The following is a 16,863-nucleotide window of genomic DNA, read 5'->3' as shown; positions in this document are numbered from 1 at the left end:
AATTTTATAATTTATCGATGTACGGTTTGTGAGATAAAAGATTTTAAATGAATTGGAAGTAAATGATTTACGGATGAGAGAGAAAAAAGATGATTGGTTGAGATTTGAGGAGAGAGAAAGAGTGTTTGGTAATATAGAATTGATAGAAGAGGCATTTTGGAAAAGTAAATGTTGAAACTTAAAATTTAATATAGTATAGATAACAATAGTTCAAATTTATCTATTTCGGACACGGGTAAAAAGACTATTACCTACGTATTGTGTATTTTATTTTATGGGGTTTGCTAAATACAGCTCTAAGGGCTGTGTTTAAGGTGTATAAATTGTTTGTATATTTACCATAAAAATCTTTAATATGGAAAGTACAAATTTTTTTTATACATTTTAAATAAAATCTAATGCTGTATTTAGCATTTCTCTTTGTTTTATTTTGATTTATAACACACGTCGTCTCTGTGTATAATATAGATATAGATATAGAACATATGTTAGGGTTTGGCGCGCATGTAATAGAATCAACTATGGAATTGGAGGATCCAGATTTCTTAAGATTCAATTCCAATGTTTCAATCAATCATCCGGTATATCTTCTTCTTTTTAATCTTCTATCTTTTGCTTTATTAAGTTCTTACTATATGTTATGTATATATATATAAGTATGTATTATTTTCTGTTTTACCAACTTGGTATAGGCCCAATTTTACAAAAAAAACACCTAATTGTTATCACTATTATTTTGATCAGGTTTACTTAAACACTTTATCAATATTAATAATGGAACTTTAACACCCCCCTCTACCATTTACTAATATTTAAAATGTTAATTAAGCTGATAGGCTGACTCATTCTGTGGTGAACCCACTATCATGTAATTGTAATGTTTCATATTTTGTCTTATAAATTTGCCGGGGTAATTTCGCCACAACTTGTTTCTCTCAGTTGAGTGTAACCGAGTTATAAGTGTTTGAAAATGTATTTAAATTTGTCCAAACTCTGTTGTATGTATCGACTCTCCTTGACAACTTATTTGGATGCCTTACATTACTGACATGCCGTAAAAAGTGCCCTTCGGAGAGTCAATATCAATATTTAAAAGTTGGATGCATAAAGTAGAAACATTCTAAGTTGGATACTCCCAATATACCCTGGACTAAATTTGAATACATTTTTTAGCGCCCAGTCCAATTAATAAGTGATGATGCAGCTCATATATATGTATATATTATATATATAGTTGGCAGAGTACATGTTTGAATTTGTTTCCTGCATTTGCTTTATATTCACAAAAATATGATGATGTATTTCAGGACACAAAAACTCTTAGTCTTACTGGAACCAGAGACTGCAGTATCTCAACTCCACCAGCAAGGTTGAATGACGAATCCGGTATGGAAGAAAGGATAGATGAGCATAATGACTCATGTAACAGTAGTCGTAAAGCATTAGGAAAATACTTCTTTTATGAACCACCACTCTCTGAAGAAACGGGAGTTTGGATACCAGTTTCTGTTCCTCCTATGTCAGAAACTGAACATGAAGAATGGAGCCGAGGTTTCTCCTCCTCGGCTGGTGGGATCTTTCCTGATGAAGATATGGGATGGTCTCAGTTTCTTGAGAAAGACAAGGAACTAACCATGTGGGATGTGGTACTTGAAATGCTGCTTGCAGCTCGTGGAAAGGTTAATGTTTTGGCATCTGGGGATGGTGTTTCATGCATATCTAGACATCTAGTTGATGAAGCTTGGAAAGAGATGGCTCAGACGCTTACAGAGGCCAATTTTGGAAATGTCCAGCAAATCCTTGAAACTGAACCTCCTAAATGGCTGCCCGATAGTTCTGCTGCTGCTTGTATGCTGTGTAATGTAAGGTTTCATCCAATCATGTGTACCAGGCATCACTGCCGGTTTTGTGGAGGAATTTTCTGCAGTGAGTGTACCAAAGGAAGAAGCTTGCTGCCTATAAAGTTTCGTGCTGCAGACACAGAACGAGTCTGTGATGTGTGTTTTGTTCGTCTTGAGGCTGTCCAGCCATTTTTAATGGATCAAGTAAGCCGTGCTTCACAATTACCAACTCATGATCTCACTGATCTAAGCACTTTAAGATCATGGCTGAATTTTCCTTGGGGGCAGTCAATGGAGTATGAGATCTACAAAGCCACTAACTCAATCCAAGGATATAGCAAGGTAAACTTAAGGTTGTAAATCAATATATATTTTTATTTTGTTGTTTTTTTTTTAATGAGATGCCATGAGTATTGTAATCTATTGGTGGCAATTTCAACCCATTTTCTTAAGAACGGGTTGATCAGGTTTCTTTTCTTTTTTTCTTTTTTTTGCTTTTTATGTCTCCATAGGGTGGTATAAAAAGGCAGCTAATGTGGAACTGGTGAAATGGGTCAAACGGGCTGTAAGACTTAGAAAGTTCATTTTGCACTAAACCTCCTAAATCATTTTTATTTAAAGGAATAGTTTATTAAGGTTACGGTATTTATTATAATTAATGGATTAATTATCGATGGGTGAATAAGGGCTTGCAGGTCAAGTGGTCAACCCAAGATAGCCTGCCCAATCAACTGGTATAAAAGAAACTTGATTTTTTCTTGAACTTGTAACCCGACCTACCTGCACATCTTTCCACCCCTAAGAAAAATATATAGTTATTTGATTTGGAAATTTTGTAGCAGGTTTGTTCTTCGAGACCTGAGAAGTCTATTCCTGATATGATCTTACGAAATGCTAAGGGCCTTGCAATACTTACTATAGTGAAGGTTGGTATGATGGTAACTTACAATATTGGAACTGGATTGGTGATTGCGCGCAGGGAAGATGGCTCATGGTCTCCACCCTCTGCTATATCTTCTATGGGTGTTGGATGGGGTGCCCAGGTAATAAACTTTTGTTTTGTTGGTCATGTCTGTTTTATCTCAATTCTTTATGTAAAATGTAGGGTTATTATGATACTCCTTTTCATTGATCTGTTGAAGATAGACTCTGCTTCTGAAACTATATATTGCTATATTGTGGCTTTTGGGACTTGTTACTTGATTCATAATGTTTGTGTGTTTCCAGGCCGGTGGTGAATTTGCAGATCTAATCATTGTTCTGAGATCCGAAGAGGCCGTAAAGACGTTCAGCAGTGACGTTCATGTCTCATTTGGAGCTGGTCTAAGTGCTGCTATTGGTATTGTTGGACGAACAGCTGAAGCTGATGTAAGAGCTGGAACTGGTGGCTATGCCACTTGCTATACATATAGCTGCACAAAAGGTTAGTTATTGTTACTTGTGCTAATCTGAATCCTTAACTCTTTCAAAAGTCTATATATTGGTAGGTACTTTTGTTGTTGGCCATTGTAGATAGTGCTTCCATGAACATCTTTAGGCCAATTAGGCAATTAGTAACATGCTTCCAACCTCCAGCTAAATGTTTCTTTAATATATTTACTCTCGTGCCTTAGTTTGCGACAAAAGTGGCATGCGAAATTGTTCTTGTTCGTAGGATCTTGATCTCCGTATGTTTCTACCTTGGTCTGTGTATGTGCTAGAGGGTATCAGGTTACATGAATCAAGATTCATTCTGAAAATAATTTTATTCAACAATCTATTTAAAATTCCATATGAGGGGTAGTAATTGTTGACATGAGAGTATGAAACACAGAAGCAATTGTTAACATTAAACAGAGTTGCAAATTTAAATATATGATACGAAATTACGAACCCAATATTGGAGATGGGCCACACCAAATCAAATCAGGCCTATTAGAAGATAGCTGGATCAGTTTTAAATAATTAAATAAAATCATCCGTGGTGATGGCCTGATGGGGGCAGTTATCTAGAGAGAAACTTCAGGAACAAGTAGTGGAGGATAACTGATTAAATAGATAACTTCCAGAGTAAATTAGTATTAATAGTAGTTTTCTTTTCTATTAGGAATGTCTGGTTATTTACAATTAGCAAACTTTGTTTGTTTTCGGAGAATTACCCATCTCGAATTGGGTTACCTATCTTGTAATCGGAGAGTTGCCTCTCTCGAATCGGGCCGACTTAATTGTTATAGCTATCCACGGTTACTTTTAATTTTTGGATTCTATCATTTTGGTTCCATTGCCGGGAAATTCGAGATGGTCAACACCCGAAGAAGTGAAGAAGAAGAAGAAGAGGATTCCGAGGCTATTACATGGGCAAGTATTGAAGACAAATTAATTTCAATGATGGTATTGTTGAAGAATATTGCATTACATGCGCAAAGGCATGAAACATCCTCTATTCAGGTCCAGTCAAGTATAGCAACTGATCCTATCACATCTATTAACCTTGCCAGATTAGAACCTGAAGATAAAGTTCTGGTCAAAGGGAGGTACCAACTGCTCCACCCATCTCTGCCTCCGCACCACCACCTTCTTCTGCCACACCACTACCAACTGTTATCAAACCACCACCACACTACACTGGTACCTACATTCCTCCTCACCTCACTGCAACCTCAAATGATTCATTTCCATTACCAAAAACCAACAGGCCATGCCTAGTTTCTGATGAAAAAGATGTTATCTGGGCTCAACATGTAAATCAATTCCGAATAAGGAGTATGATGGGATATAAACTAGTTGAAGCCGAGAAGAAATTAGGAACAGAAATTTGTAAATCTAAGCCATATATTTCTTTTATTGTTGTGTGGGATCCAGGAAAATTTATTGGGACTGGCTTAGCAACTACAGTGCTCTCCCAACTCGAGAACAATGATGGACCAGCAACTTAGGCAGGTTGTATTGATACGAACTCAATACTGGAGATGGGCCACACCAAATCAAATCAGGCCCATTAGAAGATAGCTGGATCAGTTTTAAATAATTAAAAAAATCATACGTGGTGATGGCCTGATGGGGCAGTTATCTAGAGAGAAACTTCAGGAACAAGTAGTGGAGGATAACTGATTAAATAGATAACTTCCAGATTAAATTAGTATTAATAGTAGTTTTCTTTTCTATTAGGAATGTCTGGTTATTTACAATTATCAAACTTTGTTTGTTTTAGGAGAATTACCCATCTCGAATTTGGTTACCTATCTTGTAATCGGAGAGTTGCCCCTCTCGAATCGGGCCGACTTTATTGTTATCTATCCACGGATACTTTCAATTTTTGGATTCTATCAATATATTTCTATTGAAGTATTTCACCTATGGCAAATAATCTTATTTTTAAGAGCACAATTTTGTATTTTTTTTCTACCAGTATATATATAACAAAATGCAACATGATAAGATAACATTGTTCATGTATAGTCAGAACTTAGAGTCTTAGATACACCCATATATTATAAAAATATTTTCAAAGGACCGAAAGTCCCAAACACTAGGGAGCTTGCAGAGAAGAGAGATGAGGTGGTTAGGACTTGGTACTTGGTAGAATGTTGGAATGTACTAGTAGGATAAGTAACCATTCAATTCTTAAGTGACTGAATGATAGATAGGTCAACAAGAGGGAACAATCCCCATTTTTTATACACAAAATATAGGATTAAAGAAATGTCACTTCTAAGTTACAACCAGGCACACACATAAGCTACAATTGAAGTTACAGGACACATGAGGTGCATAAAATACCTTAACTGCCCTTTTTTTAAATGAGGTGCTTAAACGCCACATCATGTTGCCTCAGCCTGATGCGTTGTTGCCATTGCATAGGTGAGACTTAGGCATACCTTTAAAACCAAGCTACTGGCTCAACAGGACCATATGCAATTTTACTGTCTGAGAAGTTAATGCCACTGTAATTTAATTGCTTTAGAGCTGTATGATGCAAGCTGTTTGTAGAAGTTAATTTTATATATAGCAAGAATATGCAAGCCACAAAACTTATCGTCAAACATCAAAACTTATTATTTGAAATAGAGAATGTCATTATTAGACAAGAAAAGTTCAACTCATCTTGCATGTTTTCCTGTAGATAGTTGTGGTGTATTTTAAAACTGTGAGCTTGTATGTAATAAATGATGCAAAATACTCCATAGTCAATGGATGGGACTGGATGTTCATTTTAGTTGCATTATGGTACGATCATGATGCATTAACTATTGGATGAACTTAAGTCATGATCCAGCAACCAATGTGTTGACATCGTTGCTCAAGTTACTACAAAAGAAACCACTTTTATGATAAGACCAACTGCTCTTCTAATTTATCAACTTTGCACATCATTCCTCAGGTGATGTTCTTCTGCTATTAACTGGGTTTTTCCTGTTAGACGGCTACTAATCTACTATAATTAGTTCTGCTTAAACTTTTACTACAAATAATGCGAGTAGCACAGATTACTCTTACAACTTTCTGAACAACTGCAAGCATTCTTTGAATTGCATTCCCCTACATCAATGCTTTTTACTGTTGCTTTTAGGACATCCTAGTGAATCGGCTCTGAATATAGTTTAGTCAAAAAGTCACGTTAACTTTTCAAAAAGCTTTGAATTAAATAACTCAGCAACATTGTGTACTTAGAAGTTACCCAACTTCATTTGTCTAATTCAAACACATATATTAAAGACAAAAGTGGATACAAAAGCTGGATAGCAAGCTAACACTTGAGTTCGACCAAAGAAATGAAGTTGAGTGAGTTCATCAAGCACAAAAGTTGTTAAGTGACTTCATCAAAGTTTTTTAAAAAGTTAAGTGATTCTTTTGACATTTCCCCCTAAAAAATCATAGAATTTCTACAAAAAGTCAAATTTTGTTTTAAATACTTCACCTTAGCAATTGTGTGCTTGACCTATTTGAACCATTTTGAAGATACATCTTACCAATTGTGTGCTTGACCCTTTGAACCATAATTACCTGTATTTTTTGAGCTATTTCCATATTTCACCTGTTGGAGACTAAACATAGTCCGAATCAACACTGTCATGTTATATGGTTGAGTTTTCACCTTAGCTCCATCTGTGACCCGCTAAAGATTAAGTTCATTGAGGTATTCTTTATATTTCAGGAGCTTTTGTTGGGTGTTCGCTGGAAGGGAGCATGGTGACTACACGTACACATGAAAATTCCCGATTTTATGGAAAACAATTCTTAAGTGCACAGGAAATTCTCTTTGGTTCATTGGCTAGGCCTCCTGCAGCTGCCATACTATACCGTGCTCTAGCAGATATATACCAGAAATTAGGTAAAGCATAATTGTGTCTATAGCTTTATGCCTTTATTGTTTGTGAATAAAACTCCACCATACATATATCGATTCATGCCTTCATGGTAAGGTAGCCCGCCTTTATTATGTATAGTCTTTAGTTAATATTAAGTAAAAAGTGTTTAGAGTGAAGACATAGTAAAGGTTATTTTAACGTTGTAAAGCCGGGCATCCTGTATGAGATGTCAAAAAGGTTGTGTAAATACATATTTGTCTGTACAGGAACTTTGACTTCATAACATGATTAATAAACATTTGTGGCATGTATTCGTCTCCATTTTTATTTTTTTTTTGTTAGCGCCTAAATAAACTTTTTTTCTTTTTCTTGAAGTATCGTATTGTTAAACAAACGCAGTTGGACGGGTTGAAATCTATAAGAAAAAAAAGTTTAAAAACTTAAGTTATAAGCCAGTTTAGATATGTTAGGCAAACTATCAAGTAACATTTCATATCCACATTTCAATCACAAGTAAAGTCAAGCCAGTTTTTTGATCATATACATTTATTAGTTAATGTAAATTATTGAAAACAATAATAAATTAATAATAGGACTGGCATTAAATAAAAATAAAGAAGTTTCGTCTGCATTGCCGGTGGGTGGTTGTAGCAGTGCCGGTTTTGAATGCAAAAGCCCAGCCATGCTCCACTTTTTCCAACCATATCTCCCCACTTTTAGTTGATTAATTAGTCTATCGTACTTGTATACGTCAATCCATTTATGTTTGTTGAATCCTATCCTATAATATCATACGTAACTGTTCACTCCAGCCATCACCATTTAGTAAGATATCTATGTCTTTTTGGAGGAAACCCGAGTTGGGGTATATCTTGATGTAATAGATATTGTAGAAGTTAATCGAGAATTTAGCTTGTTAAAAAAAGAAAACGTTCATTTCATCATCTTTTAAAAGTGCTACCATGTCAATTTCAAATCTACCTTTTCCGCAGTACATAAAAAGTAAAATATAGGATGTATTGTGAGTATTTAAAATAAAAATACATTGAACTTAAAACATTAAATTTATTTTTTTTTAAAAAGAGTAAAAAAAAAGGTACTAATTTATTTTATTGAACGTCAAAAGATAAAATTTATTGATATGCACTCTAGCGACTAGCGAGAAATTAAGAATTACAATTCAGAGTTTATAAGGTAAGAAAGATATAAAGCAGAGAACAAAAAACCAATACGGGAGCTAAAAAAGGAGAAATTATTTCATACGGGCCAAGTAATATCCGGGAATCGTGACGATCAGTTGGTAAACCATGAGTAGCTAATTCCTTTGAGTTCTTTGAAAGCATAAGGAATAGATGAGTCATTATTAAAGAAAACACTCTCATTCCTTAACTAATAAATCTTTGAAACTGTAATTAAATGTAAAGTATTATAATAATACGAGAGTAAGTACCCGCGAGTTGTGGCGGTGAGATGGTGGGGGTGATAGCTAGGTCAGAGAGTGTGATAGTCAAAAGCCTACGGCTTCCGCCCTCGAATTTAAAAATTTGTCAAAAGTATATCGAATGACATCTATAATGAAAGAACATGAAATTTTAAGAACACCCATACAATTTTTATAATTTATCGACGTATGATTTTTGAGATATAATATTTTGAATGAATTGGAGGAATAAATGATTTATGGAGGAAAGAAAAAAGATGATTGGTTGAGATTTGAGGAGAGAGAAAGGGTATTATGGTTATTTTAGATAAATATAAAATAAATGAGAAGAGTATTTTGGGGATGTACTTAAAATCAATATTGAAAATTTTAATTCAATGTTAAAAATCTGGAAAAAATCTGTTTTATAATATAATATAGATTTAATTAACTCAGTACGTGGACTGTGTACAATAATTTTAACATAAACAAATATATACACTAATGTATATAAGAAATGAAACAGAATAAATACCATATTTTGTATATTTCCTCATCTACTAGTTAGAAAATGACCACCAATGAACCAATAACAGGTTAATGAGCATTAAACCAATTGTAAGACAGCAGTTAAGAGTTTTGGATTTAGCCCAACTGAACCATTAATGTCTTTTATGTCTTTCAGTTAAATGTTGGTTACGGGTTTCATACCTTTGAAAGACATATTGAGAAGTCTTTGCCAATGAGGTAAAATATGATATTTTTCTCTAGCATTTAGCTAGTTTTTTCCAGAACGGTAGTGAGACTTCCACCGCCAGTCATGCCCTCGGATTGACTGTGCTGGTGACATGGTCGATCTCTACCAAACGATGAAGAGGCATGCCGCTGAGTTCAATCACCACTGTTGTTCAACAAAAAAAAAGACAATAGTTATAAAATGCATTTCTTGCATACTGTTATTGTAACACCTAATTTCCCATGGTATTGGGTAGAAAATGCATTTCTTGAATACTGTTATTGTAACACCTAATTTCCCAAAATATTGTGTGATACCCTGATGGCACGATAATACTTCAATGGTCCTTTAGTGATCCAAATTTGCAGTTTAAATAAAAAGTCTTTTATTTCTATTTGTCTTAGATTTGAGAGCTTGACGACATAAGGGAGAACATTTGCACGCTAAGGAAAGTTCGTAAAAGCGATCTCCCTTTGATATTGCCTGTTTTTCTTTGTCATTCGAGTTCTTATCATGTATGCTTCAAACTTCCAAATGTCACTATTCTATGACATCACAACGGTTTTAATAAAGCCGTTATTTTTGATTTGATGGGTTTTCTTTTTTTTTTTTTTTTTTTTTTTTGTCGTCAGCATGTATGTTTTCTATTTGCAAGGGTCGAAACATTTTTGGTGAACCAAAGTTTTTTTTTTTATTCTTTGTTAGATGTTTCAAGATGATATCATATAATATACACTATAAGAGGCAAGAGTGCAGTGTCAATTTTTGGTTCTTTAGCCAATAAAAAAGATGTCACGTGGATGTGAAAAAAAAAAAAAGCCAAAAGTAAGGGTACAAAGTAGCCAATTTATCAATGCTTGTCAAAAATGAGATGCACTTTGTCAATGTTTGCGATACACATGCTACAAGGAAGCCAAAGAGCCGATTAAAACCAAACAAACTTGCCAACTACACTTTTGCCCCTAACTTTAACATATGTCGGTATATACGTATCATATTTAATTAACAATATTGTATGATCTTGGGGCATCCTAAATTAAATAGTCTTCTATTTTTTTCGTTTTACGTATTATTAGAAAATTTAAAAATAAGATGCACTATAATTAATAGGGATTATATCAAGTGTTTATATAAAACTAAATAAAGTTTATATAAAACTAACTAAAGTTTCAAAAAATGTAAATTTTAAACATTTTACTAGTCAAATATAGTGTTATTTGATTTGATTGATTGAATATGAAAATGATCAAATGAACATTTATTTTGTAAATATTTATATTGGAATATGTTTTAACAACTTCAATCCGTACCCATTTTATATCAAATTCATATCTATATTATATTACGAGGATAAGTACCTGTGCGTTGCGGCGGTAAGAAGAGAGAGTGATAGGTATTAAAGTGTGATAAGTCATAGAGTGTGATTAAATCATTTATTCCTCCAATTCATTCAAAATATTTTATCTCAAAAACCATACATCGATAAATTATAAAAATTATATGTGTGTTCTTAAAATTCAATGCTCTTTCATTAAAAATGTCATTCGATATACTTTCGACGAATTTTTAAATCCGAGGGCGGAACCCGTACGGTTAAGACATTTGGCTATCACACTTTATGACCTATCACCCCACCATCTCACCGCCGCAACGTGCGGGTACATACTCTCGTTTATAAGATAAAAGAAGGTAGCAATCGTACTTAGTACTGTTTGTAGAGTTGATGATCAATTCTTTGACAGCTCTTCAAGAGTAAAATTTATTCACTTGATCCTGTTAAATTTCTTAATGTTTATGTGAGAAGCTAAAATATTAAATAGATTATCACTTTGAGACGAAAAATATATTAATAAAAAGGTCAACAGAAAAATGAATGCGAAGTAAGTCAAAAATAATTATGCACAAGAAGTCCAACCCTCTGTCCCTCATGTGCAATCATAAATATAAGTGCCAGTTTCTTTTGCAAGGAAAAATCACCACCATTTTGTACTTCTATACACACTAGAACAAAAACTTCTCATGGCAGACATGGCTGAAGGAGGAGCTGCTGCTGCAACAACCACTAACGGCCACCATGCTGTCGCACTCGATATTGAACAAGATCATCATCGAAAGTCGTCTTGTTTTCCTTCTGTTTCTTTTCTCCAAAAGGTCTTTTTCTTTCCATTAGTGATAATTTTAATTCGCCTCTCATTTGAAACTTTAATTACTCTTTGTGTCTTATTTAACCAACGTATTTGAAGCTGGCTTCTTTACAACCACTAACTCACTGTGTAACCCCGAATTAGGAAAGGATAGAAAAACTTGTCTAGTTTTAGTTTTTTTTTTAAACAACTAGTTTGTAGTTAGTAGTTAATATTCGAGATGACTTTCAAATGGGCAGTTAGCATGCTCGAATTATATATGCTTTGAAAACCCTTCCTAATAATCTACTTCTACAGCCGTAGAAAATCTTGTCTATTGACATATGAGACATATGACATTGACATAGTTTAGCTTGTAATCGCATATGACTTTTTAAGTTTTAGTCCCTATTCGGGAAATCCAAAAATGCGTAATTGGATAAATCCAATTGTGTCACGTTATCTTTCTAAGCTAAAGTAGTATGTCATGATGTCATATATTGGTCGATAATATAATTCTGCCATATCCCGATTTTGGTTGCTTGATGGTTAAAATTTACGAGTATTTTATTTTAAAAATAACCAGATTTCCGGTTACTTGATAGTTGGACATAATTCACTCATTTTCCGTAAATTAAAATATCTCACATCAAATATCACACCACCGACTCTTTTCCAATCAAGTCTGAATACGAGGTCGAATTCAAACTGAGAAATAAGTGTGTTTTCGATTTTAATTCATTTATTATCATACTTTTTTTTTGGTCAACAAGTTTGATACGCAAATCATGTATTTATTTATTTATTTTATAAACAAAGAGAGAAAGGATCAAAGGAATATAATGTGATTTTTGCCAACTTATATGATATGCCGGATGTGAACACAATTGTTTTTCTAGTCTCGTTAAAATTGACTTCTTGGGTCCAACTAATTCGTAAATTGTCATTTCGCATATATGATAGGGTTTTAGCAAGATTTGGTTGGGTTGGCCGGCAAACGTACCTAAATTTGCCCAATTCTCTATAATTACACTAATCATGCTAATATTTAAAGAATTTGGCTAATTTAATTAAGGCTACCGGGAGAAAATCTAGTCATTTTACACGGCTTAACCGCTATTTCCATTGTTTCTTAGACTTTTTCACGGTTAATCTCAATATATTTATCTAGTGATGTTCAAACCCATGTCTTTTCCACCTTTGAAATGCCTTTCAACTAGGTTGCTTTCGAAAAGGTTATTGTCATATAAAAGTAGTGACGGGTCAAGGAATCATGTGAGCCATAACAAAACTTTTTTTAAAATACTAGTATAAAATAGATTTTATTTGGAAAAACTACTACGATTTAACAAAGAGAATTGATATATTCACGACCCAAATTGCCATCTACAATAGTTGTCTGCTTCAGACAATTATACATTGTGCAGTAAATGCTTGTACTTGTTACAAATGACAAATTTTGGTTGTGAATATATCAATTCCCAATCTAATTAATGAAAAAAGGCTTACAATTAAGAACATGATATACTAATTTCTTAAAGACCCATAGTATCAAAAAAGAGTCGCATAATTTTAAAATAAAATTTACATTTAATGAGCCAAGCTGACCTGTAGCCTGAGTTACCCCTAATAGTAGACTAGTTCCGTTTGATAAATAGTACGTATTGGTGATGTATACATCGATAGTTAATAAACAGAAAACTTAATTAGTTAACTAGTGATCAATTGTGATTGTGAACAGTTGATAGCAGAAGTTCTAGGAACATATTTTGTGATTTTCGCTGGGTGTGCAGCGGTGGTGGTGAATACAGATAAAGACAAGGTCATAAGTCTACCGGGAATATCGATAGTGTGGGGGCTGGTGGTGATGGTCATGGTTTACTCTGTCGGACATATTTCCGGTGCCCATTTTAACCCTGCTGTTACCATTGCTTTTGCCTCTTGCAATAGGTTCCCTTTAAAACAGGTATATTCACATAATTTAGCTCTCTTGTTTTTTCACTGTTTTTATGAAGTGTTTAACTACTTGCTGCTAATGGCAAAGTGATAGCTACAGTTTTAATGAATGAATTGCTTCACTTATCTTGTCATAATGATTGTAACATGTCGACCTTTTCGTAAAATACAAGTGATAATTCACACTAAATGATCAAAATGCAAGCGGTTTATTATATTGTAGGTGAAGTGCCTTAATTATCAAATTTGATGGGACTTCATATACATTCTTGATTTAATTAATCAAATATAAGTTAAACTAAACAATGATTATTGTAATAAAACAAAGATTAGAAAATTTGATAGGAAAGCTAACAATTGGATATTCATTATTAAACTAACGTTGAAAGTTATATTGTTATCTAATCATCATCTTGTTTATTGAGGATTTGATAGGAATTAATTTGGACAAAAGTTAATTTTTTAGCTAGCTTGTCAAAGTACACTTTCAAGTTTCAATTATTCCCACCACATTCCAAATACATATCTTTATGTAATTAAGAATTTATCTCTGAAAGGAGAACAAGAATTTATGTTTTGTTGATAGACAATATAACTTTGAGTTTGAACTACAGAAATATATATATACAGTACTAAAAATATAAAGTTTTTAGATATTGTAAATGGGCGATGACCAACCTTGGTCTTCATATGGTCCCGTTGCTGATCTTAACTAATTTGTCAAAGTATAATACTCGTAACAAATCCTGTTTTACACATATTTAAGTTCTCTAAGTAATTCTTATCCTGTTTTTCTTGAAAGGTACCGGCATACATTGTTGCTCAAGTCCTCGGCTCAACATTGGCGAGTGGAACTCTACGTTTGATATTTAATGGAAAGCAAGATCATTTTGCAGGAACCCTTCCTGTTGGATCTGATCTCCAGTCACTCGTTTTGGAGTTCATTATCACTTTCTACCTCATGTTTGTCATCTCAGGAGTTGCTACCGATAATCGAGCTGTTAGTACCATATCTTCATACAAACATTAACTAGATAACTTTTTTAAAACTTTAGGGATAACACAAATCCTGCATAATCGTTAATCCAATATTTAATCAACCACTAGTCAGAGACCCACCATTAGTTTTTTAATTTTTTAATTTTATATATCCGTTGGGTGTCAAAAAAGAATAACAAACCACTATTTGACCACGAGTCCCACACAATGGTGTGGGCTCGTGGTCAGGTCAAATTGGACCAAAGAAGAGTCTTATTGGTAAGAATATGCAACGGACCTATGACCATTTTAGAATAATTATCAAAATTAAAAATTCAAATCAGTTGAGCTACCAACGGATTTTTACATATTTTATCAAGTGTTTGGTAAGATAATGTTATAGAAATAAGATATAGTCATGGATTTTGTAAATTTAATAGTTTAAATAACCAAATGCAGATTGGAGAGTTAGCTGGGCTAGCAGTGGGAGCTACAGTTTTACTCAATGTGATGTTCGCAGGGTATGATTTCTTGTCTTGGAATAACAATCTGAATAAATAAGTAGTAAAGGTAAGTAACTGCTCAGTGCCGCCTTCCGCTGGTTTTGAGCCCCAATACCTCGACGGTGTATCGGGGAGGTTAAGATGTAGGCAGACCTTACCTCTACTAAAGTAGAGAGGCTGCTTCCAGTTTCTACCTAAATGGTAGAAAAGGCCCTCCAACCTTTGCATGGGATGAGGATCGAACCCATGACCTCTGTCTCCAGAGGCAAGGGTGTTTACCATTGATCCAACCATGCTGCTTCTGAATAAATAAGTAGTACTCTAGTCTAATTATTTCAAGTTTTTAACTTCCATATAAGTATTTTCGCCACACAAAAATGACATTTTTTTTACTTACGGAAATTACTTATTTAATCCAATAAATGTCATAAACTTGATGTTAGCAGAAAGTACTAGGTTATTGAAGTGTACTGTGATGATTGAGGCAATGAGAATATGTATAATATGAGTTTAGTAATGTACAATTAATCTTATTTTGTTAGTTCTTGTTTTAGTTGTTTAAAAAGTGATTTTAATACCTTTTGATTTTGCTTGAAAATGACAGTCCAATATCAGGGGCGTCAATGAATCCTGCAAGGAGTCTCGGTCCAGCCATTGTGTCAAGCAAATACAAAGGGATATGGATTTACATGTTAGGTCCAACAGCTGGAGCAATTTCTGGTGCCTGGGTCTACAATATTATAAGGTTTACCGATAAGCCTTTGCGTGAGATCACCAAGAGTTCATCTTTCCTTCGGTATGCCAACAGTCGAAATGGATCTAAACGATGACCGATTTCCAAAATTCGTAAGATACTTAATTTGGTGCATATGTGCTAGTCATGTTCAAGCTTTTGATTCTGTTTGTGCTAATGATATATGATATATAATTTGAATAGGAACTATTCTTACATGTATCCCAATTTTTTGTTTGCCACATTCATTTTTTTTTTTTTTTTTTTGCCATATACGTTTCCAATTCGACCTACCTAAAATAGTTTAATCCCTGGAGACGCATGTTTGGTTAAGATAATGCCGTCAACATTTAGTGATCTAAACTTTGTATGGCGAGTTAAAGTTGATTTGAAACTTGCTGTTTCAAAAAGAAAAAAAAAAAATCAGCTGAGTAGGATTTTCATTTTATAATGAAAATCAGCTAATATCATCCATAATTATAGAGACCTAAGTAGGATCGTAACTTCTAAAATTTTCTCAATTATCCAATGTAACCAACATACGATTTTCATTTTTATCCAATGTAACCAACATACGATTTTCATTTTTATCTAATGTAACCAACATACAACACTACAACAGTCGCACTATCATTACAACAAATTAACTGTTGTAGCAAAGCCTGAAGGAGCCCTTTGACTCCAAGTAAAACAACATGTCTATTGCCGAACAACATCAACACTATCAATTAGTGTACGGACTGAAAGTCTCTTAACTATTACCCCTCCGTCCCATTTTAGTTACATGTTGACCAACTTTGACCGTAAATAACTTTGTTTGTGTTATGTAACACTTGATATAAAATATATAAATGGATTGGGTTTCTAATGTACTTTTCGTCCATATAAGTTTCAGCAACTAACATATAGTACAAACAAAATTATTTACGGTCAAAGTTGGTCAACATGACAACTAAAATGGGACGAATGGAGTATGATAGATGAATTTCATTAACTTTTAGTCATGTATGGTAACAACAAAGAAAACTTATATTTGATTTTGGACACAAGGTACAAATGAACAATAAGTATACCAATAACCATAGCAACATACATATAAATGTTTTACTAGTGAAATTAAACTGAGACAACTTCCATTCCAATATCAAGAAGAACAATGTGTATGAATACATTAGTTTAAGCTTTCAACCGCATTCAAAACTATCAAAAGTAAGAGGGTGTTTAGGAATGCGTTTTGAAGTGATTATCTGATTATTACATTCGTAAAACGCAAATAATCTAAAAA

General features: G+C 33.7%; 2 protein-coding genes across 3 annotated transcripts; both read left to right on the top strand.

The window, feature by feature from the left end:
- Window positions 1-435: 435 nt before the first annotated feature.
- Window positions 436-7,450, top strand: LOC122583986. 2 transcript variants are annotated; one of them, XM_043756357.1, is made up of 5 exons: window positions 436-581; window positions 1,308-2,183; window positions 2,684-2,884; window positions 3,069-3,264; window positions 6,976-7,450. In XM_043756357.1, the coding sequence occupies exons 1-5, from the start codon at window positions 486-488 to the stop codon at window positions 7,161-7,163; spliced, it is 1,557 nt and encodes a 518-aa protein (XP_043612292.1). In that variant the 5' UTR covers window positions 436-485; the 3' UTR covers window positions 7,164-7,450. The 2 variants fall into 2 exon arrangements, with proteins under 2 accessions (XP_043612292.1, XP_043612291.1); XM_043756356.1 differs by having other exon boundaries at window positions 2,681-2,884.
- A 3,808-nt stretch (window positions 7,451-11,258) lies between these two features.
- Window positions 11,259-15,815, top strand: LOC122582235 (aquaporin NIP1-2-like). Its single transcript, XM_043754602.1, has 5 exons — window positions 11,259-11,436; window positions 13,150-13,374; window positions 14,167-14,364; window positions 14,802-14,863; window positions 15,450-15,815. The coding sequence occupies exons 1-5, from the start codon at window positions 11,305-11,307 to the stop codon at window positions 15,673-15,675; spliced, it is 843 nt and encodes a 280-aa protein (XP_043610537.1). The 5' UTR covers window positions 11,259-11,304; the 3' UTR covers window positions 15,676-15,815.
- Window positions 15,816-16,863: the final 1,048 nt, after the last annotated feature.

The sequence above is a fragment of the Erigeron canadensis genome, chromosome 9, assembly GCF_010389155.1.
Source record: "Erigeron canadensis isolate Cc75 chromosome 9, C_canadensis_v1, whole genome shotgun sequence".
Lineage (NCBI taxonomy): Eukaryota > Viridiplantae > Streptophyta > Magnoliopsida > Asterales > Asteraceae > Erigeron > Erigeron canadensis.
This window is presented reverse-complemented; position numbering and strand designations above follow the sequence as displayed.

Coding starts and splice junctions, on each gene's coding strand:
- LOC122583986 (XM_043756356.1), top strand. CDS start 486: ATGTTAGGGTTTGGCGCGCATGTAATAGAATCAACTATGGAATTGGAG. Junction 582..1,307: donor ATGTTTCAATCAATCATCCG/GTATATCTTCTT, acceptor GATGTATTTCAG/GACACAAAAACTCTTAGTCT. Junction 3,265..6,975: donor TACATATAGCTGCACAAAAG/GTTAGTTATTGT, acceptor TTTATATTTCAG/GAGCTTTTGTTGGGTGTTCG.
- LOC122582235 (XM_043754602.1), top strand. CDS start 11,305: ATGGCAGACATGGCTGAAGGAGGAGCTGCTGCTGCAACAACCACTAAC. Junction 14,365..14,801: donor TTGCTACCGATAATCGAGCT/GTTAGTACCATA, acceptor AACCAAATGCAG/ATTGGAGAGTTAGCTGGGCT. Junction 14,864..15,449: donor CTCAATGTGATGTTCGCAGG/GTATGATTTCTT, acceptor TGAAAATGACAG/TCCAATATCAGGGGCGTCAA.